Genomic DNA, 26,437 nt, shown 5'->3' on the forward strand with positions numbered 1-26,437 from the left:
AGGATTTACTTTAGTTTAAAATAATAATAATAATAATAATAATAATAATAATAATAATGTTCTTAGTACAATCATTCACATATTGGTTCATTTAAGTGAACCAATCTGTGAATGATTATGTTGCCATGTCTTCTTCTAGTTTGTCAACTTCACCAGTAAAGGTTAAAAATATGTTCCTCATTGCATTTTATTAGCATTTTGCTTTGTAGTTATTCAGTAAGAGACAATAAAGCTCCTTACGTGCATGGAGGCTTTCATCCCAAATCCTGAAACTGTACACTAAACAGATGAAGGGAAGCTGAGGACTAGTGAGTGTCAGAACTACAGGGTGGGCCATTTATATTGAGTTATTTACAAGTTTCTGACCACTTATAAAATGTGTTCAATGTGCTGCCCATTGTGTTGGATTGTCAATCAACCCTCTTCTCCCACTCTTCACACACTGATAGCAACACCGCAGAAGAAATGCCAGCACAGGCATCCAGTATCCGTAGTTTCAGGTGCTGCACATCTCGTATCTTCACACCATAGACAATTGCCTTCAGATGACCCCAAAGATAAAAGTCTAAGGGGGTCAGATCGTGAGACCTTGGGGGCCATTCAACTGGCCCACGACGACCAATCCACTTTCCAGGAAACTGTTCATCTAGGAATGCTTGGACCTGGCACCCATAATGTGGTGGTGCACCATCCTGCTGGAAAAACTCAGGGAATGTGCCAGCTTCAGTGCATAAAGAGGGAAACACATCATGTAGCAATTTCAAATATCGAGTGGCCTTGAGGTTTCCATTGATGAAGAATGGACCCACTATCGTTGTACCCCATATACCACACCAAACCTTCACTTTTGTTGTTCCAACAGTCTTGGAGGGATCCATCCAATGTGGGTTAGTGTCAGACCAATAGCGGTGGTTTTGTTTGTTGACCTCAAATTGTTACTTAAGCCCTCTCTAGACCCAGCGGTCTTAGCTAATAGGCCAATCTTCCTTTCATATCAAAAATTCTTGAAAGAGTTGTCAAACAGCTAACTGATCATCTGCAGGGGGCTCTTTTTTGAAGAATCTCAGAGCTCATCACAGCACAGAAACAGCTTTAGTGAAGGTTACAAAGGATCTTCTTATGGCCTCTGACAGTGGACTCATCTCTGTGCTTATCCTCAGCGCAGCGTTCGATACTGTTGACCATAATATTCTATTAGAACATGCTGCAGGCAGTACAGGTACTGCGCTGCAGTGGTTTTCTACCTAGTTGACTCCAATTTGTTCATGTAAATGGAGAGTCCTCTTCACACACTCAGGTTAATTATGGAGTTCCACAGGGTTCGGTGCTAAGCCCAATTCTGTTTACATTATACATGCTTCCCTTAGGCAGCATCATTAGAAGGCATAGCATCCATTTTCACTGCCATGCAGATGACAAATTTATCCATCCATGAAGCCAGAAAACACACCAGTTAGTTAAACTGCAGGAATGTTCTAAAGACCTGGATGACCTCTTGTTTTCTGCTTCTAAATTCAGGTTATTGTACTCAGAGTTATTTTTGAACAGGATGTGTTCTTCAACGCACATATTAAACAAATATGTAGCACTGCTTTTAATCCGTTTGTGCAATATCTCAAGATATTTCTAATTTTAGAGTGACGCTGAAAAACTAGTTCATGCATTTATTACTTCTCGGCTGGACTACTGTAATTCATTATTATCAGGAAGTCCTAAAAACTCCCTGGAAAGCCTTCAGTTAATCCAAAATGCTGCAGCAAGAGTCCCGACAGGGACTAGAAAGAGCAGATTTGTCCTGTATTGGCTTCCTGTTAAATCCAGAATTGAATTCAAAATCCTGCTCCTCACATACAAGGTCTTAAATAATCAGGCCCCATCTTATCTTAATGACTTCATAGTATCACATTAGAGCACTTCGCTCCTGTGCCACAAGCTTACTTGTTGTTCCTAGAGTATTTAAAAGTAGAATAGGAGGCAAAGCCTTTAGTTTTCAGGCCTCTTCTCTGGAACCAGCTTCCAGTTTGGATTCAGGAGACACACACCATCTCTACTTTTTTGTCTAAGATCAGGCTTAAAACTTTCCTTTTTGCTAAAGCATATAATTAGGGCTGGATCAGGTGACCATGAATCCTCCCTTAGTTATGCTGCAATAGGTGTAGGCTGCTGGGGATTCCCATGATGCATTGAGTATTTCTTCTTCAATCACTGTTCTCACTCACTGTATTAATAGACCTTTTTGCACTGAATCTGCACTGAAGGGAGTTTCTCTTTCTCACTGTTACCAAAGTGCTTGCTCATAGGGGGTCATATGATTGTTGGGTTTTTCTCTGTATGTATTATTGTAGGGTCTGCCTTATAATATAAATAAAATGTAATTGAATACCTCAGGCAGCAGAACGAAAGAATAAGAGCAAGAACTACTGTCATAGAAGGACAGGCCTCTGCACGGCATATACTATTGACATATAGGATTTTTCAATATCCACCATTTCTCCTACCAATGGTTGGACAAAGCCAAATTGAAAGACAGCACAGAAGCACTAACCATGGCAGCACAGGAATGAGCTTTAACATCTAAGACTGATACAAACTGAGGTCTATAACACCAGGCAAAACCTCAGACAATCCAGCACATAATAGCCTGGTGCAAGGTGCTAGCAGGCAGGGTATACAACCAGATATACTGGTGATAACAGGCAGAGGAAGAAGGCTGTAGTGATAGACACAGGTAATAACAGTAAAATCAGGATGTGGGAACACAAGGAGCTTGAGAAATACCAAGAGCAAAGAGAAGATAGAAAAAGATGTGGAAGGTGGAGGCAGGAGTAGTCCTCATGATAACTGGAATGGTTACCTCCAAACTGGGCAAGTGGTTCCAGCAGATCCCAGGAGCAACATCTGAGATCTGTGTCCAGAAGGGTGGAGTCCTAGGAACAGCACAGATACTGTGCTGACATGTGACAAGCACTTCAGTTTTGCATCTTTACACACTCACATTAGTTTACATTTTAAACTTGAATGCAGTTAATTCAGGCAGCAAATGTTTTGCGTAATTCATTATAATTCATTTTGTTTCTGGCATTAGACAATTACTTTTACTAGGATATTAAATTATTGACATTAAAGTTAGAGCTTGGTTGTTTCTATACTTTATGTCATAGCAGAGCAGCCGGTGTGTTAGTGGAGTGCAGACACTTAAGGAGACAGAATGGAATCTTAACAAAAAATGAGTCGTTTATTTCGCCAAAAACACGAATACAAAACAAGGCAAAAATGAACAGAGACAAAACTAAAAGTAAAACCTAAACTGGGAAAAGCTAGACTGTGAAAACTATGATAAGCGAGTCTTGGACATGCTTCTGAGCAAGTATACAATAGTGATGTGACGTTCTGTATCGAGGCTTCGAAGCGTGTGTCGAGTAATGGAGGGGGCGTTTCCGCGAAGCGCGTATCGAGGCTTGCTTCATTTATGGGAGGAGCTGAAAATGATGACGTCCGAAGCCTCGCTGCCCGGCTGTACCACGTGACTGGTTCAGGAAGCGGTTCGAACTTTGCCGCGAGCTATGACAGCGATATAAACCCCTCAGACTTCATTCAAAATGTGGGTGTTTGATGGAGAGTTGCGGTTAGTGAGAGTTAGAGACAGTTTAGGGGAAAAAAAAAAAAAAAAAAAATAATCGCCTACGACCTGCCACAGTGGAGAAACTGTTATTTTTAAATAAAAACCAATGATGTGTCCCCTAAACACTAATCACTGTCCTTGCCTCAATGTTACAAAAGCACAACCACTGTCCACACCTCACAGTATATGATCATTTCCATTTTAGGCATTTCCAAATAATCATTTTCCATACTGCCAGCATAAATATACACAGTATACTGCCATCACTACAATATACATGTTTTACACACTCCTTTTGTTGTTGACATTTACAGGCTGTGTGCAAAATGCCACACTCTTCAAATTCATGCCAACTAATATTTTTACGTCCAGTAGGTGTCCTACTAGAGCAAATGAAGCTTCAAGAAGCTTCGCGTTGGGGTGAACCAATTGGATGAAAAGCTTCAGTGCTTCATGAGGCTTCATCTGCCCATCACTAGTATACAAGAGTAACTATTATGAGAAAACCTGTGAACATGAAATATGAACGTAACCTGACCAGCATCATGAGGTACCTGGAATCCAGTATGACATGGAGGAAGGAAAACAGACACACCATCAATGAACAAAGAGAAACAGAGGACTTAAATAGACAGGAGGGAAATGAGGGAAGTGGAAACACCTGGGGAGACGCAGCTGACACAAATTATCATGACGCCACAGGGGAAAGTAAAACTAAGCACAATGAACATAGTAACAAGGCTTTCAAAATAAAACAGGAAACATGGAGAGACATGATCTGGGACATGCAAGCTTGACACAAGAGACAGAGGGAGAGAGAGAGGGAGAGGAACACAGAGGAGAGAGACACAAGGAACCTACATAGACGGGGAAGCACAGAAAAAACCAGACTAAAACTCAACTCAATTACTAATAATACTAGAACATATCATTATCTCATAAGTTATACAAAATAACTCAACTCGACCCTTAACTTAAGAATAGCACATGATTTTAATATAATATTAACATGAGAAATCAACAATACAAAGTAAGACCCAGCCCCTGACAGCTTTACTTATTTATTATTTCTACTCTTTGCCTGTACTTAACTGTTTTATGGATTTGTATGTGTATGTATGTGTACTGCTGTCCTTGTGTCCGGGGACACTGTTGTAAAAGAGATTTTTAATCCAAGAGTTTTGTTTTTACCTGGTTAAATAAAGGTTATGAGGGAGAGTCAAAATACAAGGCACAAATCCTAATGCCATCTTGTGGCTCTAGTTTGAGCAACACATTACACATTATATGCTGGGCTACTTACACATATGACACTTTTTATTTTGCTTGCCTTTTTGCAATCCTCCCTCCTACTCACAGCTTCCAGTTCTTTAAATAAAGCTTAATGAGAACAGGGAGACTTATGGAGCAGTCAAGACAGAGAAGACATGTGTGTTAAAGGATACAGGTATATAAATAGTTAGTTTGAACCATGAATCACAAGCATTATAGACCCACTTAAAATTTAGTAGGTAGATAAAAGAAAAGAGAAATATAAAAAGAGATCTCAGCCTCAGTGGTACTACTTGTTTCATAAAGTTAACAATAATAATAATAATCATTATCATTTAGCTAAAAAAAAACAAACAAACAAGTATTTCTTCAGTAGCCAAAGCCTGATGCAGCTTATTTTACTTCTATTTTTGTGCAAATCTATTAAAAACAAATCAGTAAGGCACACTGTCACCCTGAAGGACATATTTTATTTTTAATTATGATGAACCTGGTGACTTGAGTATGTTGACTCCATCCCAGATAAATGCACCGAATGCTATGACTACTAACTACTGCACTTAGTAATCAGTTGGTTTAAAAAGCCCATGAAAGCACATTTTTGCTTTCCCAACTGAAGTGCTAAAATGCAGCAAAATGAAAAAGTCATTTTCCACATTAAGGTTTATGTTTATATTGTGCGACCTGATTAATGCTTGAGCACAAAACAGTAGGAAAAGTAAAACTACTGATGGTGTTACGTTATTTCTTGAAATTTGTTGACCTATTTTTTTTAAAGTAGTCATAGAGTTTCCCTTTGAAAATATATAACTTAAAACAAATCTTACTTTTAGGCTATTTTATTAGTCTTTACATACAGCCCTGTCACGTTGTGCATAACGTATACATCTGAGATTATGACATATGGTGTGAAAGAAAACATCTGGAAATATATTGGCAGGCTAAGTTAAATCAACAGCAGCACTTTAGAGATAATATTAAATTACTCAATGTCACTGAAAAAGAAAAAACACATTTCTGACTCAGGGAAGGCGCATGAATACTCAGTGGTATTTATTTAAAAACAAATAACCTTATGTGACTTTATATTTTTACACATTTAAGGTCAGCTACACTGACATCTGGCTGTTTGTTCATTAGCAATAAATTAAGAATATGTCATATATAATTTCCTTCATCTCTCTACATTCATGATTTCGTTTAATATAAACCACTTGGGCTGAATCAATAGCATTTATTTTCATAAACAGGAAAGACACCCACTGCCTAATATTGAATGCAGTTGTCTAAAATAATAATGCAACTGTCTAGTGAATTTGGTATTTTATAATTTATAACATTGATATTTAATTAAAATGTACTTCAAAATATTGCTGTTTATCTACTGTATTATCCATCCTCTGAGATTCTGAAAATATGCAGATATGGTTTCAGTTCCCAAAGGCAATCATAACAAGTGCAGGGTATGAGATAAGAGAGCAAGGTTTTAATCAACTACTATTGATTAAATTAAGCAACCCAGAAGGCTGTCTTACAAGATCAACTTTCTGCTTCCTCTTGTAATGAAACTGAGATGGGGGTGCAAAAAGACATTTCTAAACAATGGTGCTAGTGATGTTTGTCACATCAACAACTCCATCAAATGGGAGATGAATAAAGAACTGCCCAAAACTCAGACAGGTGCCTGTCATTTAGTATCTCATCAAATGCTAAATCCTTATTATATGAATGAAAGATGAGTGCATAAATGAATGCAACTGCCTATTTGAAAATAAAGCATTGTGCGTGTGCACACGTGTGTGTGCTCATCAATAATATTTTTTTTTCTTTCTCATCTTTGAAATTAAATCATTATGCACCCCCCGGCTAACCTGAGGTATTTCTCTAATTAAGCTAAGTAATTCATGTCTAATTGCCTTTAACTTCAGTCAAAATAGTAAAAGGATTCAGTTCTTATCTCTATGAATTTGCAATGTGATCAGGATCCAGTTGCACAAAATGTTAACATAAAAGTAGGACAAAAAGTTTCAGACAGAGCAAGTATAAGACATTTGTTTCCACCATCTTTGCCCAGTTTCACTGATTTAATGCTGCTCTTCTACCTAGAGCCATGTAAGACCTCAACTATAGGACATAATTGGATAATTTTTTTAATCAGCTTGTTATCAGACATGACAAAGTCTAAGTCATGTCTAATTACATGCATATGAGAATTGCAGGTCTCTGGTGAATTGTCTGTGACTGACATGTTCTTCCATAGTTTGAAAATAACTGGTACGCTGCATGGAAAAAAATACCTATAGGGTTTAATTTGTTTTGGGACAACAGTCACATGTGAGACTAGAAACTGTTACGCACACTTCACTTGTGTTTTCTCCTCAATTAACTACCCAAGGTTGAGGTTGCAAATATCCCAAGGTGCTTAACCTCTCTTCTACCTTGCATTTTCCCCCTGACAACCCTTAGGCAGCTACAATACATCTATCTCACCACTTTCCAATTGGCTGTCTGGATGCAGTCGTGATTGTGAAGAATATTAATGTTTATAGATACCCTTTGGCTGCCTATTAATTAACCCAGCTCATTTATAGTTGATTGATGAACTGTGCTATGCTGTTACAGCAAGACTGCAGTTGCAATTGGAAAGTGATTTTTGGGTGAGATTGTGTTGGTTTTGTGTTTACTGAAAGACTCATTAGAGGCTGCATGTCAGGAATAAGTAATATTTTCTTTTATCTAGAAATCTCATCCAGTCAAGAAGTAAGAAGAAAGTGTATTTGTTTAAGCGCACTTCGCTGGTACTTACACTGCTAATTCCTAGAGAAGCAGTGACAGTGTACGTCATTTTGTCAAACACTTCTGGTTTTTGTTAAATAAAAAATTGTAGTAAAGTAAGTAAGTAAGTAAAATTTTATTTATATAGCACATTTCTAGATAAGAGATCACAAAGTGCTTTACAAGGTATAGACACAGATTAAAAGACACAGATTAGTGTGCTATTGCTCATCTGTTATTGTATTTATCTAATTTTAAAGGCCTGATAAAGACCATGTTGTTGTTGTTATTATTATTATTATTATTATTATTGTTATTATTATTATTATTATTATTATTATTATTATTATTATTATTTATTTATTTTTCATTGTCAATGACAATAATAACACTTTCTTTTCTCATGACTGTAAATACGTGATGTGCTAATGTTTTTTTTAAATAAATGTCCAAATATAAGGGAGAGATATTTTAGATTAATCTTACATAAACATAATAAATAAAGTAGCAGTACAGAATTGATAAATGCCATAAGAGCTTATGGAATGTCAGTCAGAGTCATGCATTCCATATTTTTGTCCAGTTTAGACAATATCATGATGAGTTTTACATTTTATCCCACCTGTTGTTGTCAAATAATTTATGTTTGCACAAAATGCTGCACTAAATATTAACTTGGCTGACTAGATAAAATCTAAAACCATATTATTTGACTGTTTTTTGCACACAATGGACTGGTTATGTACCGCAGCCAGGAGAACAGGATATATAAAGCTGTACGGCAAATCAGGTCAAAAAATAACGCTGTTGTACCGCTTAATCCACTCTTAATGTTGTTGTTTAATTCTGACATTGCATATTAGAGCTCTTTAAAAATGAAGTGATTTTGATTTCTCCCTCATTATGGAATTGTGTCAGAACCAAAAGGACTTGTTTGGTAGCCTTTTAAAATTTATTTTTCTATTAAAACAAAGTGAAAAGAGCAATTTAATATTTTCTCTGATAAATACCAATAGATTAATCAATTACTTTAGAATCTAGTCTGCAGTATCGCCAGTAGTAAACCAGAACAAAATATAAAAGAGCATTTATACATATCCAACTAAATGTAGATATGTTTCCATGGCAACGTGCAATGGCAACATGCTACATACAGTTTGAACCACTTCAGTCTCTATATACAGAAAGCATTGTGAGTATGCTTAGTTTTTAGGCAAGGAGCATAATTTCTGATACATGGCAAATCGATGATGATGATCATGATGTGCGATCTAGATAAGAACCCTCTTAGGGTTCCGAGATATACTTGTCTGCCAAGTTTGGTCGCTCACCTACTGATCATGACACGTTAGATCAGGGACGTGGCCTGAGATGTAAATCGCAGGCCACATACAGTCGACATTGCTCTTATGTGTGCCAGACCAGTGTAAATCCTTTTTGTCGGTGTGCAGAAGCTTAACAACACCTTTAATTTCTGGGATATTTTAATGTAAGAAAAGGTATCGCAATTGAAAGAAAAGCTGCTGTAGTAAATGAAAGAAATCTGTAAGGGCGACTCTTTAGGCTTTAATTAGTGCCTAAAGTTGGAAGTTGTAAATGTGTAAAAATTTATCTATTATTTATTTATTTTGGTTAAGGATGAATGGCTGTGGAAGATCTGCATCAGTAAAAAAAAACAAAAATGTCTGTAAAACCTATGAAAATATACACTGAACAAAAATATAAACGCAACACTTTTGTTTTTGCTCCCATTCCCCATGGGATGGACGTAGAGACCTAAAATTCATTCCAGATACACAATATAACCATCCCTCCCAAACAGTGGTCACAAATCAGTCCAAATGTGTGGTAGTGGGCACATCTGCTATATTGAGATAATCCATCCCACCTCACAGGTGTGCCACATCAGGATGCTGATCTGACATCATGAGTAGTGCACAGGTGTACCTCAGACTGCCCACAACAAAAGGCCACCCTGGAATGTGCAGTTTTTTGCGCTATTGGGGGTCTGGGGACCCAGAACCGGTCAGTATCTGGTGTGACCACCATTTGCCTCATGCAGTGCAACACATCGTCGCATGGAGTCTATCAGATTGTCAATTGTGGCCTGTGGAATGTTGGTCCACTCCACTTCAATGGCTGTGCGAGGTTGTTGGATATTCGTGGGAACTGGTACACGCTGTCGTATACGCCGGTCAAGCACATCCCGAACATGCTCAATGGGTGACATGTCCGGTGAGTATGCTGGCCATGCAAGAACTGGGACATTCTCAGCTGCCATCTGCCCTGAACAATGTGAACCATGATTCATCCGTGAAGCGCACACCTCTCCAACGTGCCAGACGCCATCGAATGTGAGCATTTGCCCACACAAGTCTGTTACGGCGACGAGCTGGAGTCAGGTCAAAACCCAGATGAGGACGACGGGCACACTGCAAATTATCTGGTGCTTGCCATGATTTAAAATCCTATTTTTAGACAGGCCAGATTATTTGCCTTGTTTTAAAAAAGATTTACTTGTTTCTAAGTCTGGATTTTAGATAATAAACTTAAATTGAGAATAACCATATAATTGTGTCTATATTAGTACAGAAATCCAGAAATGGGAAGAATAACTCTTAAAATAGCCTACATTAGGTCTCTCACCAGATGTCTCTCAAAATATCACTTGTTTCAAGATAGAGTGACAAACTCAATTTGCTTGATTTAGGAAATTCACACAAGGCACCTGTTGAAAATATGATTTATTCAAAATCATGTCTGACTTCAAAGTTGTACATATAAAGGAAAAAAATTAACCACAATTTATGATACAAATCACATTTCAAAGACAGCTGTTTGTCACAGCATGCCAGCATTATGTGGTACAACATTGACATTGGTTTAGGGAACATTTAATGACTGTCAACTGATATCATCACAAACTACACTAAGCCAATACTTGGTGCAACCCTAATCTTAAGGGTGATTTCTATGGGAAATAATATCAGAAAGACTGTATTTGATTGGCACAAACACACTGTCCCTAAAACTAATAGAAAAGTATGAAGTATAATCAATGAGCTCATGGGCTAATTCTGTAGCTTGAGCAACAATGGGCACAGTTACTTCATATGCCAATAAGTCTTCATTTAAATTCAAAGTTTCATAGCGTTGGTACTCAAAAGCAATAAAAGATGAGTCAATCAAAAAGATATCCTTTATCAGTCCAAACACAGGGAAAGTGCCATCCACGTCTGCAATAATCATGGACTTCCCAGCAATGTATTTATTGCCATTTAGAACATACCATTTCACTGAGACAACAGACTGCATGACATCTATTCCAAAAAATTCTTTAATTTTTTTCCTAACATATTCATTATTTTTAGCTGATACTGGCCCGGATTCCTTTTCTTTCGCAAAAATAGGATGTTCAGTGCCTATTTCATTTTGACAACACTCAAGAAATTGATTGTGGTTTGCAAGGGATTTACAAACATTTTTAAAATTTAACTTAGAAGCCCACTGTTTAAAATAGGAGTGCTTTGCCTCAAAGCGCATGCACATACTCCTTATTAAAGGTCCAAGCGATAAGATTTGACTGGGAAGATGCAACATATAATGTTGCTTAGGTATTATATTGGCTTCGGGAAAAAGTTGCTTGAACTGATACAGGTGTTCTTCAATCATACTTCTCAGTTGCAATACAGTTTGTAAAGAAATAATGGGAGCAAGAACTATTTGAATTATCATAATTAACTTTCTAATAAATACAACATACTCACTCTCCGCACCATACAAAAGAAAAAGTAATATTTTTAAAAGAATTAGCATCTGTCCACAAGACTGTTTCAATTTGTTGTCGTTAGCCGCTAAAGTGCCAAAGCTAATAGGACATGGTTTATCCCGTATTTCAAGAGGTGAGTAAGGAAAATTTTGAATGTCTGAATTAAACTTGTCTAATTCTAATTGTCCTGAGAGAATTAGGTGTTTTAATACAAATTTAACTTCCATTGATGCAACACCTTCAAAAATAACATGCATTATGTCCTGTGGAGTTTGTTTGATCAGGTCAAATGCAGGAACATCAACTAGTCTGCTTCTTCTATTAATTCCATAAGTAGTTTTGAGGGATGCTTTCAATAAATCTGTGCTTGCTTTATCTATTTCAAAACACTGCCTGATATGTTTCTCCAGAGTTCTGTGAACAAACTTCTTCTCCTCAAAAACACTTTGCATATCATCAAAGTTGCATTCACAGTGTCTACATTTGCTATAAGCAAAACCAATCCCTTCTTTAAAGCCAGCAATCTCATGCTGGGCTAGCGTGTCTCCGCAAATGGCTATAACAGCACCAAACAATTCAATTTCACCATTTGACATTTTAATCCTTACACCATTGTAAAGCAGTGATAGATCTTGAAGTATTCTTTTCAGTACAACATCAATACCCCACTGAGAAATGTCACTTGCTTTAGCAATAGCAAGAAGTCGTATTGCAGCTAACTTTGACCTAAATTTTGGATCAATATTTCCTAAAGTATAATAAAACATGACCAATTTGTTTGCAGAAGCATGGGACCCTAAGGGGTTACCGGTACATATTTCAATTTCATCTGTGTACAGTATTAATTGCAATGCATTTGGCCTCTGAGAAAACAAGGGGGACCCGTCTCTAAAATCATAGAAGAATCCCTCTCTGCTTCTTTGTGGTGCAGTGTTCAACATGGTAAAGATTCTCTCATTAGTCATTAACTGCTTTAGACTTTCAATTAATGGTACATAGTAAAAACTTTTGTTCCTTAAAGACATGACCCTTGAAAGACCTTGCTTTACCCAACATATCTTCTGGGATACTACTACTTCCTCTGCGTTGACTGGACAGAACATTTCCCCTATGGCTCTACTCTGTCCATATGCAATGGTGGAGAAAGGATCCATGAATTTATCAAATGTAGCCAAAGCCTCATCTTGAAGCTGAGTGGTTCCCTCGGCATTATCTTCAAACACTGTCTTCATTCTTTCCTTGAGCGTATCCAAAAGAACAGCCTGATACTGTTGCACTCCTGAGATGATATGTTTGACCGTTCTCTGTGAAAACATTTGAAATAAAAGTAACTTATTCTGCATTTATATAAAATAATAATAATTCTGAATTCCATTATGAACAAGTAAGACATTGATTGCCTTATGTAATGTATTGATCCATTAAGACTATAACATACCTGTGATAAGTGGCACTGTTCTTGAACACAGATAGCAAAAGCTGCAGCAGATCTGGTAATATCATGTCTGGTAAAGGATGTTGTAGCAACAGCTTCTTCCTTTAGAGCAGAAAAACAAAGTTACTCCAAATTCCTGGCCAATTATAGAAATTCTTACATAACAGGTATAATCAGTTACACCTAATGATTGGTCCATTAAAAAACAAAGTGCATGACAGTGACTAGTGTTACAGTTGTGAATATTCAATATAATATAAGATAATATAATATTCATTCTTTGGAATAAAGAAAAAAGAAATGGAAAAGAAATCAAAGACAAAGAAACAATAAAAAAGGGGTTGTCCATTTTTTTGATGAGGCTAGGGATTGGATTCATGAGAATGAGATTTTATCTTTTTAAATAATGAATTTTTGTTTGCACTTAGATATTAGTTTCTTTACATGTTTGTTGTATTTATTAAATTATTTATGTATTTTTAAATCACGTAATTTAGATTTGCACTCAGAATTTATGTTAGTATTAGTATATGGATATATTTTATTGTATGCATTTATTAATTTATTTAATTTTCAAGAAAATCATTCTTATCCATGTTTTGGCAGTATTTCTGGCCAACAGATTTTTTTTACAGTGCTTCCAAATACTCTGTGTCTTACCTGAAACCGTATTCACCACTTATAATTCCTACGAGATACCCAAATTGCTGCCACATTGAAAGATTTAAGCGCGCTGAGAGTGTCTTTGATGCAAACTTCACCAGGAGACATGCCAGCCGCAGAGTGTGTGCCTTCTCCGGCTGCAGCATAGCCTGTACTATCTACACTGAACTGCTATTCTGTTTATTTATTTTTTATTTCATCCTGCAGGATGAAATTGTGATTTAAAATCCAACCATAGTGGAAATCGCTTGTAACAGTTTGAAGAACAATATCTAGCGGTATAATATCGCGAGATCTCGTTAAATTTCTCTCGACTAAAAATGGAGAAAAGGATTAAAAGTAATATAGGACCAAATACGAGGAGTTAGACATAGCTAAATTTGTCATCAGAAGCCACACTACATTTTATTTAGTTTAACACTTACCGTGATCGGGCTGTCAACAACCTGAGGCTCCTGCACTTCAGGCCAAGATCCACCAGTTGATATTTCCACGGTGCTGGTTGTTGTTGCAGTACTACAGTTGGCAAAGACTGAAACACCAACATTTTCCGATCCTAAAGAGTGGGATGTTGGGGGGATCCTCCATCCTCTTGGTGGGCTTCCATTCGTCAAATACAGAGGGTGCGTCCGTTTAATGTGGCGAAAGAATGAGTTAAAAACTCTGAAATCTTGTTCACAGCCATCTATTCCACAGTAAACCCAAAAATCCTGCCTTCGACCATGAGCTGCATTTATGTGGCTAAGGAGCACCTTCAGAGTTAAAGAAACAAAGATAAAACAGATCATACATCTCCAGAGCGCCATGGTGAACTGTTTTCGCGCTGTAGCCATACAGCATACTTTACCGCTCTCCACTGAAGGCCACAGATGAGAGTGTGGGACCATGGGAAAGGTAGGCAATTTTTAAAATATATGTATCCTTAATTATCCAATTTTTCAGGTTTAAATTACATCAGTTATATTTATTTTTAGGCAATAAGTGTTTAAGACTGAATTTATATTTTTCTTTTCTTTTTTTTTACTTAAAAAAAATTAAATATAAATAATTTTCTGCATGCGCATTCTCAGTTCCTGTCGTGACGTTACTTTCACGCGGGACAAACTCTTTTCCCCTGCTTTGTTAACCATCAGGACCGTTAGGAAGATCAAAATTATTTATCTAAACAAAGTGAACAGTAATTTAAGGTTGGTAACATTAAGTTGATTTGAAAAATACTATGGTACAACGGTGTTATTAAGATAAAGTCGTGTTTTGTGAGGGCTGCTGCTAGTTAGCAATCTAGCTAATGTGTTAACTTTAGCTAAATGATCTTATTTAAGCTGTAGGATATTTCCAGGCACTGTGAGTGGAGGCTTTGGAACGAACTAGAGAACTGCTGTCACGGCATGGACAAGTTTGACGATGCCATACTGTCTGTGTTGCAGGGTAAGTCTTATTTTTCAGTTATTTTGGTACGTTAGCTAAGCAGCCTTAGCATCTGTTAGCATCATTTCTGAAACTTGGAGCTAGGATTGCACTCTACTCTGACCTTTATCCACATTATAGCCTTGAGCTGTCTTTGCCTAAATAGACTTGGAACATCATTCTTGAAGACACCCAAAAATAGTTTTATTGCATTCCCAAATATTTGATAAACTGTTTTAAGTTTGACATTTTATCCTGTTAATATTACTTATTGCTAAAATACATTTATTGACAAAAAATGACCTCGACATGTAATAAGCCACGCCCAGGAAAAGAGAAATAAATATCACTTTTGAAGTTGTTTTTCTCTTTTACAGCTGTGAATATTGATGAGGAAACTTTGAGAAGCTTTACCCGGGATGACCTAAAGGATCTTTTTCCGGGCCATGAAAATTTCTTCCGTAGAAAGAAGATTTGGGATTTTATCAGCCAAAAGGTAAATACACATTATACCACTAAGAAGATGATTACTGTCCATATTGTCTAGCATTAATTTGCCTAATTGTGTATTTTTGTTTATATCCCACAACTGTTATAGTTTAAGAGTACTGACCAAGTTGCCAACACTTTCCATCGAAGCGAGAGTAACCCCTTCGGCTTTGATGTGTCACAATGTCAGCCTCAAACTTCCACTCCCATTTCCTACACTGCTGACAAAAAAATGAAAATGCCAGACCCACCAGAGTATGTGGTGTATACAGATTCAGAGTTGGACATGGTGCGCAGTCAGTACTTTGCATTGCTCCACAGTGGAAAGGAAAAGGACTGCAGGATGTCGAAGGAGCTCTGTTGCAGACTTGTAAGGAACACAGTCACCAGCATGGTTGCAATCCTCCGTGTTAGTCCCATGGGGAAGGAAGTAACATACCCCTCCAAACTCGAAATGAGAGCAATGTCACAGAAGATTGTCGACTATTACCCCATGTTACGTGATGCTGACACACACATGCCATACGTAAGTCATTCTTTACCCACTACAATATCTAAAATTGAGTGAGATAATAAAATGATGTACAAATATATATTATTTTACCACAGCTGACCATCTACACCAAACTGTACAAACGACTCCAAAATATGAAGTCTCCAAGGAAGAGGCAGGGCTCCATGCCACAACGAGGCAGGCCCAGGAAGACTCTTTTCAGCTCAGATGACACAGACAATGGGACTGAAGGTGACCTAAGTGGTGAAGCAAGTGGTTCAAGTGACTATACCACACTTCTTGAGAGCAATGATGACCTCAGCGAGGATAACTCAAATGCAGGTGTGTACTTTGGTCTGCTGTACTAATGACTTTTGGACATCTAAAACTTCAAAGAGACCACCTGCCCTCAGTTTTCTGTTCAGAGTGCATCACAAGATTTATACAGTGTTGAGTATTTTCCTTAACTTTCTAGCTATTCCCTGTTATTACATTCTGTTCATCTTCTGTTTTTTCCTCAGAGAAAGAATCCCAATTGCCGCTACCCTCCACTGTACCAACTACGTCAAACAATACTACGCTGGCTTTACCACTATTATCCAAGTCAGCCTCATGCTCTGCACCCAGGTCTGATATAGGTCCTTCAACTGCACCTCCAGATGATGTTGTTGGTAAGTCCACCATCACCCTTATCTACCTCTCAGTCTGACTGTGGTTCCTCTTACAGCTCTTTCCAAAATATGGTTGCAGCAATGAACCCCGTTCTAAGTGTTTATTCCAAAAATCATAGTGGTTTGGCATTAACTCGAGTTGGTGTGTAAAATCAACATATGATAGATCCCTCATTCCAGTTTGCCAGTTAGCCATAGTAAGTATTTTAACACTTTGTGTTGTAATGGGTGTTACTCAGTGCTGATTATTTACACATGTAAATCCTCATGCTGGTCACATCTATCATGCCTTATCACAGTGTTTCTGTCATAGATCAAATTACCTAAAAGATTTTTATCCATCAGCTCATAATCACTGTTCACACTGATGTGAACGATATACACAGTAAACAACCTTTACCTTATTTTCACCACAGTTTTATTCACGGGCATCTTAAACTTTCGTTTTAATATTTGATTCTGTTCAAACTAACAATTAACATAAATCCATGATCATTATAAGAAAAGGACACAAAGGGAAATGATTAGGACATATAGGGTCAGTTCATTACTCAAACATATTTAACCTAAACATTAATTCTCATAAATATTATACTTAAAAACAACCATGCAACCTTACTAGAAATGACTGATTAGAAAAATCTGAATTTAGTCTAGTTACACCATGTCTTACAATTGCTCTTTGCTTTCCCTAGCAGACCATGACAGCCTGAAGATGCAGGCAAGACATTACAAAACCTTGAGCAACATGTACAGGAAACCCAATGCAAAACCCAACCAAAGTGACGTCGCTCAAATTTTGGACCTGGAGTTTGAGGCCAGACGAGCTTTTATTGACGCAGATGTTACAAGGGAAGAAGACAGGCCTAGAAAAATATTTGAAGCATACCCGTGCTTCAAAGACATACGAAATGTAAGTTCAACTACCTTCAGTTAAATTCCTTGCTTTCTCTGGATAGGTTTAGTTAGTTCTTGACTAACTGAGCACAACTTTGTCATAGGCGATGGATGAACTGCGTCGCATCATTGGTGGCTCCAACTGCAAATACATAGATCAAATGAAGGGTCGATGGGCAGAGTTTTGTTCGAAGGTGCAGTTCTATGGCATTTGGAAGAAGGTCCTGAAACCTCCTCTCCCCTTGGATGTATGTGGAGGTAAGTGGCCTTTTCATACATTAAATCCACACATCAGATATGTTCGGATTGCTTTGTTGAGATACTTTTCTCTGTTCACAGTGGATTTTACTGTCACTCTCTTCAATGCACTTCCATCTCTTTTTCCTTCAAAAACTACACCACCAAAGCGGCTGGGAAGTGCCAGTGAGGCTCTCCTTCATATCCTCAAGGTGAGAACAGCTGCAATACCAGCCACTGTAACTTGTACTCCATTTACTTGTATTGTTATTATTAATATTATTATTTTGCTTTTCCTGCTTAATAAGAGTGGGTTGAAGTTCAATTCAGCAGGGATTAAATTACTCCTTATTCAGGATTTCTTAATTGTTATTCAAAACCTACTCCAGAGAGGCAGCACAGAGCAAAAGCACATTGCAGTTAGGATACAAGTAGAAGCAGTAAAATGATATATTTAAAAAGGCCTTCAAAAACTAGAATATGTAACAAAGTTAAAAGAAATAGTTTTAAAAAACAAATGAGAAAAAAAGCACAAATAGACATGATAAAAATGCTGCAAACTAGAGAAAATTCATGCTCAGAATTAATACACAGCAAAATCTCCAGTGTTAAATTAACACCTTTGACAGTGTTATATGTTTAAAAGTAACCTAGTCAGTTTTGAAGATTAACAAAGACTAACACTGAGCAGTGCTGATTTTCTAACACTGGAAAATAAATCAAAATGTTAGAAATATTCCAGTGTTAGAAAATCAGCACTGCTCAGTGTTAGTCATTGTTAATCTTCAAAACTGACTAGGTTACTTTTAAACATATAACACTGTCAAAGTGTTAATTTAACACTCAACAGTGTTGTATTTAACACTCAGAGGAGTGGACCCATATAGACACTCTCCAGTGTTAATTTAACACTGGAGATTTTGCTGTGTACATTTCCAAAATTTCATATTTATGTAAGTCAGATATTTTACATTTATTTCTTCTATTCCAACAGTAAATCAGTTGGAGCATTCTAAACTCTTGATATTGCTATTTGTGTCTTAAGCTGTTTGGATGCACAGCAACCCTTTCATTGAAAATCTTGAAGAATTTGTCCTTTTTTTGTGCTTTTCTAGCCGGGTGAAGATGCAATGCTATACCTGGAGAAGCGGCCTCTCTCCTCCCCAGTGCTGCTTTTTGATGGAACAACCAGCATTGTTGCTGTAGGAAACATACCAGTGACCACTCTCTCCTTGGAGGATTTCTGGGAAGGAATGTTGGTGTTGATGGCATATTACTACACCTTGCACTTAACATACCCAAAATGTGTTGCAACGGTCCTCTCTGTCATACAAACTGAGGTAATAACTGATGCCATCCATGATCAAGATGCCACTAGTGCATATAAGAAAGCAATAGCTGAGTGGAAGTCGTTCTTTGAAAAATAGGTGAATACCAAGCAGGATTTTATCAGGTCATTTGCAGTTTGTTTAGTTTTGTAGTACGTTTGTACAACTTTGTTCCTAATTTGCCTAGCAATGTCCTGAGAAATGGCTGTACTTATAATGCTTTACAAATGAAAGTTGTTGTTTTTTTTTCTTAGTGACACTTTACCTGAGGCATGTAAAGTTTTAAGTCAGTAATGCCATTATTTACAACATTGTGAGACTATGTGACTGTCACAAAAGTTTAAGGCCAAAAATGTAATTTCTTTTCTCTGTTTAGGCCTTTTAAAGGGTTGATTTAGACTTTTAGGGATTGTGCAGCAGCCCTATATTGTTTAAAAAAAAGAATTTTGTTCTCATGAGAGAAATAAATGTTGACATATATCACTCCTGTCCTGGTTGTGATTTCAGTAGAAGCCAAGGAGTATTCTAGGAAAAAGGTCTGTTTTAAGGTTTTTTTGCCTGGATTTAATATTGATTCAGCTCTATTTTAAGATAAGCCAACCTGAATCAAGAAACAAATTAATCATACTTCACTAATATTGAGTAGTTTTTCATAGTATTAGAACTATTTTTCTCGTTGCAGTGCATTCATTTGCTGCAAGTAAGAATTCAAAACATAAAAAAAGACTGTAATTTAGCATATTTAACTTACTTTTGGGACTTGATATAAAGTAATTTTATCTTAAATTGAGCTTTTTAAAGCTTATTTTAACCCTCTTCAATTCTCAAATGTGTTCTTTTATTTCTGGATTAAAAAATCTTATTTCAAGATTTCTTATTAAGTAAAATAAACTTGCTGCATGGACAGATAATTTCACTTGTTTTCAGTGCTTTTTGTATCAAATGTAGTATTTTTTTCCTAAATATAGACTAGCCATTTTTGCAGTGCATGCAGTTGAGCATCCCTGAGACGGTTTCTGACAGTTTGTGCAGAAATTGTTTGGTTGTGCAAACCAATTGTTCCAGCAGCTGTCTGGGTGGCTGGTCTCAGACGATCTTGGAGGTGAACCTGCTGGATGTGGAGGTCCTGGGCTGGTGTGGTTACACGAGGTCTGCGGTTGTGAGGCCGGTTGGATGTGCTGCCATATTCTCGGAAACGCCTGTGGAGACGGCTTATGGTTGAGAAATGAACATTCAATGCACGGGCGACAGATCTGGTTGACATTCCTGCTGTCAGCATGCCAATTGCACGCTCCCTCATTGCTTGTGGCATCTGTGGCATTTTGCTGTGAGACAAAACTGCACATTCCAGGGTGGCCTTTTGTTGTGGGCAGTCTGAGGTACACCTGTGCACTACTCATGATGTCAGATCAGCATCCTGATGTGGCACACCTGTGAGGTGGGATGGATTATCTCAATATAGCAGATGTGCCCACTACCACACATTTGGACTGATTTGTGACCACTGTTTGGAAGGGATGGTTATATTGTGTATCTGGAATGAATTTTAGGTCTCTACGTCCATCCCATGGGGAATGGGAGCAAAAACAAAAGTGTTGCGTTTATATTTTTGTTCAGTGTAGTAAAAAGTCCAAAATCTATATCTTCTGCCACATTTTCCAAAACCATCCATTGTGCTGGATTGGTGTCTTTGACATGCCAATTCTGACCTGCAGGCCTTATGCTTGGCACTCCTGCTTTAGATATAAACTTTCAAACAATGGACTGAAGAAGGATAAGTGAATTGATAGATGGCAAATTGACCTTTACCAGAAAGGGAATTGAAGTCCACTTTAAATAAACAGTTTAAAATGAATCCATTCCCTTTATTACTTATCTTTAGAATACAGGAGGGCATGTTGTCTGCACAATGTCTAGAACACACTGTTCCTTTAAGCCTGCAGTATGAATCCAATTACAAAAAGGGTGGGGGGGGGTATGTACCTTTAATTTCCCCTGCAAACCCTACTTCATCAGGAGCAATTCACCATCTTTAAAGGTTATCTCTCAACAGCCTTCAAAAACAGAAATGTTCAGTCTATTAGCTGGCTGAGAGAGTAAAGTTGCCCTTTAAGCAGGTGCATCCAATAACGTCTGATTTTGCTCTGTTCATTATTTACAGAGCAGCATTGACTTCCCATTTGCACTGTTGGTTTGAAAGCAGAAACTATGAAAAGGCAGCCTTGAGAATGTTCAAGTATGCCATGTGTTTAGAGATATGTTCATCTCTAGCACTGAAATTCCACTTTTGTTTCACTGGCTTCTGCAGGCTATTATTGATGAAGCTTCACCCTGGGCTTAATCTCTCAAATAGTTTTCTTTTGAAAATGTCATGATTTTGAAGAAAGATCAAGTTTTTAAAAAAAAATCAATAATGAATTATGGCAAAGCTAATATCAAATACTATGGTAAGATATACCCTAGTGTTTAGTGTGAATTTAATGTAGGGAATGTGCTTTAAGGATGATGGGTCACAGATGGATGTCTACTCACAGCACAAGTACACCAGTCTTAAAAGCATATTGACATTTTTTTTTCTGGAAACATCTTTCATAGCATATGTTAAGTTAATGCATTTTTAGGTTTTTGAAATACAGCCTAGAAAGCTGGTGACTTTCTAAATCCTGTGCGTAATTTTGTGATCAGCAGGTATCAGGAGGTATAATTAAACCATGTAGTCTTTAAAAAAAAAAAAAAAATCAATAAAACCCATTTATAATAGTCGGCTTAATAAGTCATGAAATGAAAGTGAATTCCATCATGTTATTCATGGAAGGGTTTAGTGTTGTATGTGAATCCAAAGACATTGTCATAAACAGATGTGAAATTCATGACAGCCTAATTATGGTGTCACATGAAACACTGAATATGCATAGTTTGTGAGCAGTCACGTGTATCAGCACAATAATGTGGTAACTTAAGGTAACTCAACTAAAACATTGCTATATATATATTATATATCTCAAGTAATACATGAGCCTATAATATCAGGATTTTCTGACAAAAAGGAAAGGAAGTGCTGAGACCAGTTGACATTTAGGAAAGAAATGGCTTCACGTTCTTTCCCGATAGAGAAAAAAGTCATGATAACAGTAGTTGTTTTTATATTTCAGGCATAACTGTAATAGCCCTGTGCTTAATGTTGGTCTTGTTATTAGTTAATTAGGTTTAATAAAGCATTGTGTAAATTTCTGCTTTACCAAATCCAGTATTTCATAGCATGATATCACATTACATTACATTACATAGGTCATCCACATAAGATGCAACAAACATCCACACATGTTCACAAATTAGGGCTAATCTAGTAATGGGATCTCGGTGAGAGGCAGAATCAATCCAAAGTTGTTATTGGTATTGTGTCGATACTAGTTTCAATATCTCTCTTGTACATTCAATACATTACTCCCATTGCATTGCTCACGCTTTTGCTCCTCCCCCTCCCCTGTGTTGCTGTGTTTTGTGCAGTCATGTGACTTGGCAGTGCTGCGAAGACACATGTAGGCTGCAGTAAGTGAGAGCATAATAGCAGAGAAAAATATAAGCATCCTGTGGACTCATTTCATGTCCATAAATGAAAAGACTGCAAGTTGCAATATGTGTAGGAAGGCTATTAGCTATCGTGGCAACGCCACCAATTTATACAAACAAAGGAATAAAACACAGATTTAAAAAAAAGAGGACTCTAAAAAAGAAAGTAGGAGAGGAAGGTCTCAGTGAGACCCAGACCTCCAGCACAGAGTCCAATCAAACAGGCAAACAATATTGTAAGAATATTTTAGTATATTTTATAATATTTTGAGTTATGATGCATTTGTTAATGTTCATTTAGAAAGTATTACAAATCATCATACAAACCCATTTCTAAAAAGATAGATATGATACAAATCACAGCAGTGCAGTACCTGTAATACCTACAGCGTGCTCTAATCGTGCTAATAGAATATTATGGTTAACACTATCAAACGCTGCACTGAGGTCTAGCAGGACAAGTACGCCTCAAGGTGCTTTATATTGTACAGTAGATCCTACAATAATAGATACAAAGAAAAACCCAACAATCATTGACCCACTATGAGCAAGCACTTTGGCGACAGTAGGAAGGAAAAACTCCCTTTTAACAGGAAGAAACCTCCGGCAGAACCAGGCTCAGGGAGGGGCGGGGCCATCTGCTGCGACCGGTTGGGGTGAGAGAAGGAAGACAGGATAAAGACATGCTGTGGAAGAGAGACCGAGATTAATAACAGGTACGATTCAATGCAGAGAGGTCTATTAACACATAGTGAGTGAGAAAGGTGACTGGAAAGGAAAAACTCAATGCATCATGGGAATCCCCAGCAGCCTATGTCTATTGCAGCATAACTAAGGGAGGATTCAGGGTCACCTGGTCAAGCCCTAACTATATGCTTTAACAAAAAGGAAAGTTTTAAGCCTAATCTTAAAAGTAGAGACGGTGCCTGTCTCCCAAATCCAAACTGGAAGCTGGTTCCACAGAAGAGGGGCCTGAAAACTGAAGGCTCTCCCTCCCATTGTTCTTCTGGGGTTGTTCTTATTTTCTTCAGTCAGTGATGAATAGTAAGATATTCTGGCTTCGCGGAGGGCTTTCTTATAAAGCAACAAACAATTTCTTCAGGCTAAATGATGATCTTCTAAATTTGTAACACGCCATTTCCTCTCCAGCTTATGAGTCATCTGCTTTAGGCTACGTGTTTGAGAATTATACCACCGAGTCAGGTACTTCTGATTAGAGACCTTAGTTTTCACAGGAGCTACAGTATCCAGAGTCGTACGTAGTGAGGAGGTAAAATTATTAACAGATGACCTCTGTTGGAGTAGCATTCAGGTAGCTGCTCTGCTCTATGTTGGTACAGGGCATTGAAGATGATAACAGTGGGTGGGTTGAATTCTTAAACTTAGTTACAGCGCTTTCAGAAAGACATCTACTGTGATGAAGTCTATCACAAGCTCTTGTAATAGGAAGCCATGCAGTTTTAATAGATATGTGAGGTTTATCATTGTCTTGCACAAATATGCAAGTACTTTCCTGAATAAAATGTCTTGATGGGAGCATATGTTGCTCTAAGACCTGCACTGATGGTGCCTTCCAGATGTGCATGCTGCAAGTTCTCTAGGCAGTAGTGGGGCTGTTAGATGAGTACTGATAACAAGCCAGATGGTACGGCTCCTCTTTTTCTCAAAGGATGTGGGATGCGTGTTTTTCGAAAAAAAATTCCAAATTTCATTTTGTGTGACCACAGACGTTTTTCTCATGGTCTCAGTCTATTTTAAATTAGCTTTGGCTCAAAGAAGATTACAACATTCAGCATTGCCCAAGGGCCTGAGGACCACGTGCATCCCATTCTGATCTATTCAGATTCTTGGACTTTTTGGATGCACTGCAGACATATTATTCTGAAAGTGCTGCAAAATATTTTATACACATTCTTTTGAAGATTCGTGAACCTCTTTTCATCTTTATTCCTGTGAAGCTTGGCTTCTTCCTTTCTACCCAACCATGTTACTGACCTGTTGCCAGTAACTTAATGAGCTAATGCCTTTCTTAAAATCATATATTTTCTCAGTTTACTATGTTCTATTGCAAATAAAATAATATTGGCAAATCACTGCATTCTATTTTTATTTCTATTTTAAATACCGGAACCGGGTTTGTTTTTGTTATTCCAGCAGACTGATTACTCATAAACTATATTCAGACATTTAAATAATACTCAGCCCACTAAATGTGTTAAATAAATTATCTTATTTGAAGTGAACATATACCTAAAAATGTACCATTTTGCATAATGATGATGTATTTACCTTATAAATCAAGACAAAGTGCTCTCCCTTAATTAAGCTGAAGTTATACACTAGAAGTATCAGTATAAGTATTCTGTATCAGTGATAATAGCCTTATATTTACCTGATATTGGACCAATACCTAATTCTGTAGTATCGGATCCATCTAATCTTGACTACTTATGATCAGGTTTTCATATTTTATAATAAAGATTATATTGTTTCTAACCATAAGCAAGTGTATTAGAGGTATCTAAAGATCTACTATTCTATCATTGTACATTTGTTAAGTAAAATATTTTGTCATTGTGTTGATATAGTTGTATTACTGGCTGCAGTTTTTTTTTCAGTAATGATGAGGATGTGAGGATGAGGATTGTGAAAATAGCTTCACATGTCCGTGGGGATTTAATTTGAACTAGACAGGCCTGGAGGGCAAATTTTTGAAAGAAAGTGACATGTCAACATTGCTTGGCCATGACGACAGCAGTATAGTTCCCAAAATACAGTTAGAGAAAATCAACATCAGCTGAAAAGTTTTATCTGACCTCGTAATTAAACTTTCTTTCTTGATGCAACGACCAACAATCAAAGGTGGTCAGTACACAATGAATTCTTACAGTTGAAACAGTTCACACACAAACAAACCAGTCAGTGATGTGTATTGAACACCTCAATAAGACATGTAACAATTACTGTCATACACTCAATAATTCAATCTGTTTGTCTTATGAAAGGTTTTATTTAATTAAGTATTGAAGTTAAACCTGTTTTTTATGGTGTTGTTGTACAGTGTATTTGGCCAAATTGCATCTGTTTTACTATACAAGCCATCTTGTAAATCAAATATTATAGCCCACATAAAAAAGCATACATGTAGGATTACTTCACAGTATTATATATAAAAGCTATAAATTTAATTGGCTCACTCTTCATAAGTCCACAATTTTCTAAGCTGCTAAAATAACTCACAAGAATACTTTTGTTTAACACAGATCGTTTGATAAATAAAAGAAAACATGTCGTAAGCCAGTTGCTGTTCTGTTAAGCTCACACAATGAAAGGGATATTTGAGGTGAAATTGAACTCCTTGGACCATTACACACTGAAGTAGAACATAGGACGCAATCCACGGGCTTGCCAGGAATACGCTCTCACTGTAGGCATTGTGCTGGAATTAGGCTTCTGTCTGCAAATGACTAAATGGGGAAATCTAATTAAATACAGGATTTGTAAAAGTATCTGTGCTGCGGATTACAAAGGCTCAGCTTCACTAAACCCACAGAGTGATATTTCTCCAAATGGCAGTTACATAAACCAATGGACAAACCAGATCTTTCTCAGAAGGCCACCTCTGCATTTTGTTAACAGCAAGAAAAAGGAGGGTGAAGTTGTTTCTTGTGTTACTGCGTCTGTACCCTTTATGTCAGAAAGACACATTGACTCACTCAAGGTTCAACCATGAGACAGTGTGAAAGGAAAACTACACTACAGGTCACTGGATCTGCTACTTTCACAGGAGATGAAAAACTTTGAGAGGG

General features: G+C 37.3%; 1 protein-coding gene and 1 long non-coding RNA gene across 2 annotated transcripts; one reads left to right on the forward strand and one right to left on the reverse strand.

Moving 5' to 3' along the window:
* Positions 1-12,010: 12,010 nt before the first annotated feature.
* On the reverse strand, positions 12,011-14,075 carry LOC146676853 (uncharacterized). Its single transcript, XR_014912976.1, has 3 exons — positions 13,962-14,075; positions 12,877-12,975; positions 12,011-12,742 (listed from the first exon to the last, which is right to left on the reverse strand). It is a non-coding gene; the product is annotated as an uncharacterized LOC146676853 (long non-coding RNA).
* A 155-nt stretch (positions 14,076-14,230) lies between these two features.
* Positions 14,231-19,468, forward strand: LOC146676854 (uncharacterized). The gene is made up of 10 exons (XM_085415554.1): positions 14,231-14,723; positions 14,876-14,964; positions 15,321-15,439; positions 15,542-15,958; positions 16,042-16,267; positions 16,447-16,596; positions 17,292-17,509; positions 17,598-17,751; positions 17,833-17,942; positions 18,846-19,468. The coding sequence occupies exons 1-10, from the start codon at positions 14,593-14,595 to the stop codon at positions 19,155-19,157; spliced, it is 1,926 nt and encodes a 641-aa protein (XP_085271680.1). The 5' UTR covers positions 14,231-14,592; the 3' UTR covers positions 19,158-19,468.
* The last annotated feature ends 6,969 nt before the right edge of the window (positions 19,469-26,437 follow it).

The sequence above is a fragment of the Rhamphochromis longiceps genome, linkage group LG2 (assembly GCF_057381845.1).
Source record: "Rhamphochromis longiceps isolate RC_006_pf linkage group LG2, R_longiceps_female_GT1.1, whole genome shotgun sequence".
In the NCBI taxonomy this organism is placed as follows: Eukaryota; Metazoa; Chordata; class Actinopteri; order Cichliformes; family Cichlidae; genus Rhamphochromis; species Rhamphochromis longiceps.

Excerpts from the sequence above, each read along its gene's own strand:
- LOC146676854 (XM_085415554.1), top strand. The coding sequence starts at position 14,593 with ATGCGCATTCTCAGTTCCTGTCGTGACGTTACTTTCACGCGGGACAAA. Across the intron at positions 17,510-17,597 it reads GCTTCAAAGACATACGAAAT|GCGATGGATGAACTGCGTCG; the intron begins GTAAGTTCAACT and ends ACTTTGTCATAG. Across the intron at positions 17,943-18,845 it reads CTCTCCTTCATATCCTCAAG|CCGGGTGAAGATGCAATGCT; the intron begins GTGAGAACAGCT and ends GTGCTTTTCTAG.